The following is a 3,199-nucleotide window of genomic DNA, read 5'->3' as shown; positions in this document are numbered from 1 at the left end:
GGTGTGCTTCCTTTGTTTTCTCTCCTCACTTTGTGTTCTTACCGTGGGCTCCTCCTGCTCATGGTAGAAGACAGCATTGTCCCTACTTTGTGATCATGGCAACTCTTTCCTCTGAGAGCGCCCCTTCCCTCCTGCTCTGCCTCGGAGTTTAAGTGGGGATACGGTGACTGGGTTTGTGGGTGTCGCTCAAGCATCTTGTGGCTGAGTTTGAGCCACTGCCCTCTGATTTTCCCATCATGCACGGTGGTCGTTGGCACAGCTGGCAGCCCTTGAAACCCCAAGTCCTCCAGGCTCCGGCTGCGATCCCTCGCACCTTAGAGACAGAGCCACATCTGGAAACAAAAGCTGCTGCTGTCCATTTCATAAACAACCTTGTCCCAAGTAAACACCAGGCCAAACTCCGAGTCCCTCTTTATTTAGCTCTTATTAAATCACCACATAAATATGTATAATAAATACAAAAAACAGCAAGGGTTTAAAAAAGTCTTTGGTATACCGAGTTTTCTCCTCTTATTTCTCCCCCTTCCCTGTGTTCCAAGCACATCCCTTAAATACAGAATAACCCAGAAGTAAACTTTGGGCTGGACCCTGCATCCATCAGCTGTCACTCAGGGGGCCCAGCAGCCCTGACAGTGGCCCTCAGGGATGGACGGCCCTGGGGGACTCACACGTAGTCGTTCAGCCTGTAACCGCTGTGGGATGCGGAGGTCACCGAGGGGGCCCGGTTGTCTTTGTAGGCGTCTGGTGGCCGGTAGGCGGGTGCGGTGGCAGCAGTGGCAGCGGTGGCCCTGGGCTGGGCCTGGTAGGGCCTGTAGGGTGCCTCCTCCTGGCAGGACAGGCAGAGCAGGGTGCCTCCGATGAGTGACAGGGACGAGGAGATGAAGCCCAGGTACAGGGCCTGCCCGATCTCGAACTTCATGCCGCTGGGCAGCAGCGGGTTGTAGAAGTTTTGCACCACGTCGTTGGTGGTCCAGGAGACGGCCACCATGCAGAGGAGGCCGGCCAGGAGGAAGAGCGACCCTCCGAGCACCGCGAAGGTGGTCTTGGCGGGCGTGCCCTTGGCGCAGCGGGTGCACTTCATGCCCACCACAGCACAAGCGCAGGCCATGCCGGACAGCAGGCAGGAGATGACCATGAGCGCACGGGCCGCCTGCAGGTCACGAGGCAGCGCCAGCAGCGACCGGTAGATCTGGCACTGGTAGATGCCCGTGCTGTGCCACACGCACTCCATCCAGAGCCCCTTCAGGTAGGACACGGCCGTCAGGATGTTGGTGCCCACGTGCGCCGTCCTCCGCCAGTGCGGCAGGATGGTGGTGATGAGCGTGCCCACCATGCCCAGGAAGCTCAGCAGGAAGCCCAGGAGCTGCACAGCTGTGCTGGCCATGGCTGCGGTGCCTGCCTAGCCCTGCCAGGCAGCACCCTGGTGCCCTGGGATCACGCTGCTCCTCAGGCACCTGCAGGCGTCCTAATAAAGCCGAGGGAGGAGGGAGGAGGGAGAGAAAGGAAACAGGTTAAATATTATCTCAATGCATTTATTTCTGTCACTGAGACTGGGTTTTCCATAGGCAGTTGGTGTAGCAATTAACATTCTGAAAAATAGTTTCTGACAATTCACTGAGAGGAAGAATAGGCTGCTTTCCCTGGAAAGCCAGAGCTGGGGAGGATGACAGCAGGTCTGGGCAGCCCCCTCAGGGGACCTCAGGGAAGGGCACTCCAGAGCCCCCTTTTCTGATTTCCTTTTGGACCTGCATGGGAGCACCATGTGTGGGAAGTTCTACCATGTCTCTACCCTCAAGCACTGCTGCAGCACCTGAGTCTCACTTCGTCCTCTGTGGTCAGTAGTGACAGCTGTTAAACCAGCAGATCTTATTCACACCAGCCTGGACTGGTATGCTGGTTATGATTAGAAAACAGTCTTGGGCTGCCACAGGATGCAGGGTTTTCTGCAGGGGATGACTTTCCTGTCCACTCAGACACGGAGAGGCTCAGCCCTCCAGGGTGGTCAGATGCTGCCTTCGGGGTTCCAGGACAAATGTGATGTGGGGAGGGTGGACTGCTGCCAAGGGGCTGGGCCACCAGGGTCACCAGCTTGTCAGGTGCTGCAGCCAGGGACAGGCCAGTGTTCCCTTCCTCCAGCACAGGCCTCCAGGTCACCCCAGCCTGCCGCCCCAGTGAAGACCTTCAGAGGGAAGTTGTCACAAAACCAAGGCTTCTAGCTGGCCTTCAGAGAGGGAATGTGGAACCGTTCCAGAGGTTAACATTAAAACATAAACCTCAAAGTTTCAAGATCCAGAACACTCTGTGGTGACAAGAGCCCTGCAGCTGGGTAGTGCCTGGAGTGTCAGGGACCCTTGGAGAGACTGGGAGGAAGGAGGGAGGGAGGGAGGAGGAGAGGGAGGAAGTGGGGAGGGAGGGGGAGAGGGAGGAAGTGGGGAGGGAGGGAGGGGGAGAGGGAGGAAGTGGGGAGGGAGGGGGAGAGGGAGGAAGTGGGGAGGGAGGGAGGGGGAGAGGGAGGAAGTGGGGAGGGAGGGAGGGGGAGAGGGAGGAAGTGGGGAGGGAGGGAGGGGGAGAGGGAGGAAGTGGGGAGGGAGGGAGGGGGAGAGGGAGGAAGTGGGGAGGGAGGGAGGGGGAGAGGGAGGAAGTGGGGAGGGAGGGAGGGGGAGAGGGAGGAAGTGGGGAGGGAGGGAGGGGGAGAGGGAGGAAGTGGGGAGGGAGGGAGGGGGAGAGGGAGGAAGTGGGGAGGGAGGGAGGGGGAGGAAGTGGGGAGGGAGGGGGAGAGGGAGGAAGTGGGGAGGGAGGGAGGGGGAGAGGGAGGAAGTGGGGAGGGAGGGAGGGGGGGAGGGAGGGAGGGAGGGAGGGGGAGAGGGAGGGAGGGAGGAGGAGAGGGAGGAAGTGGGGAGGGAGGGAGGGACCAGGGAGGGAAGGAGGCTCCCGGGAAGGAGGCGTGAGGAGGTTCCCCACCTTGTCCCCAGCTGGCCTTTCCTAGGTCCTGCATGAAGTTCTGTCATCCCTCCACTTAGCAGATAGACACACCCTGTCCAGGGGCTGGGGACACCATTCCAGTCCCGGCTGTCCTGTGGTCACTACTGTGGAGGAAGTGGGGCCCAAGCAATGCCCAAGGGGCCATCCTGGTCAGAGCTGCTGCTGGGGGTAACCCACACCCCGAGCGCAGCTACACCGCCAACCGCCAGCTCATCGG

General features: G+C 59.9%; 1 protein-coding gene across 1 annotated transcript; it reads right to left on the bottom strand.

The window, feature by feature from the left end:
• Positions 1-664: 664 nt before the first annotated feature.
• Positions 665-1,384, bottom strand: Cldn14 (claudin 14). The gene has a single exon (XM_027929002.2). It carries the CDS (start codon positions 1,382-1,384, stop codon positions 665-667), a length of 720 nt encoding a protein of 239 aa, XP_027784803.1.
• Between the last annotated feature and the right edge of the window lie 1,815 nt (positions 1,385-3,199).

This window comes from Marmota flaviventris, chromosome 8 (assembly GCF_047511675.1).
Source record: "Marmota flaviventris isolate mMarFla1 chromosome 8, mMarFla1.hap1, whole genome shotgun sequence".
NCBI classification, from domain to species: Eukaryota; Metazoa; Chordata; class Mammalia; order Rodentia; family Sciuridae; genus Marmota; species Marmota flaviventris.
This window is presented reverse-complemented; position numbering and strand designations above follow the sequence as displayed.

Excerpts from the sequence above, each read along its gene's own strand:
- Cldn14 (XM_027929002.2), bottom strand. The coding sequence starts at position 1,384 with ATGGCCAGCACAGCTGTGCAGCTCCTGGGCTTCCTGCTGAGCTTCCTG.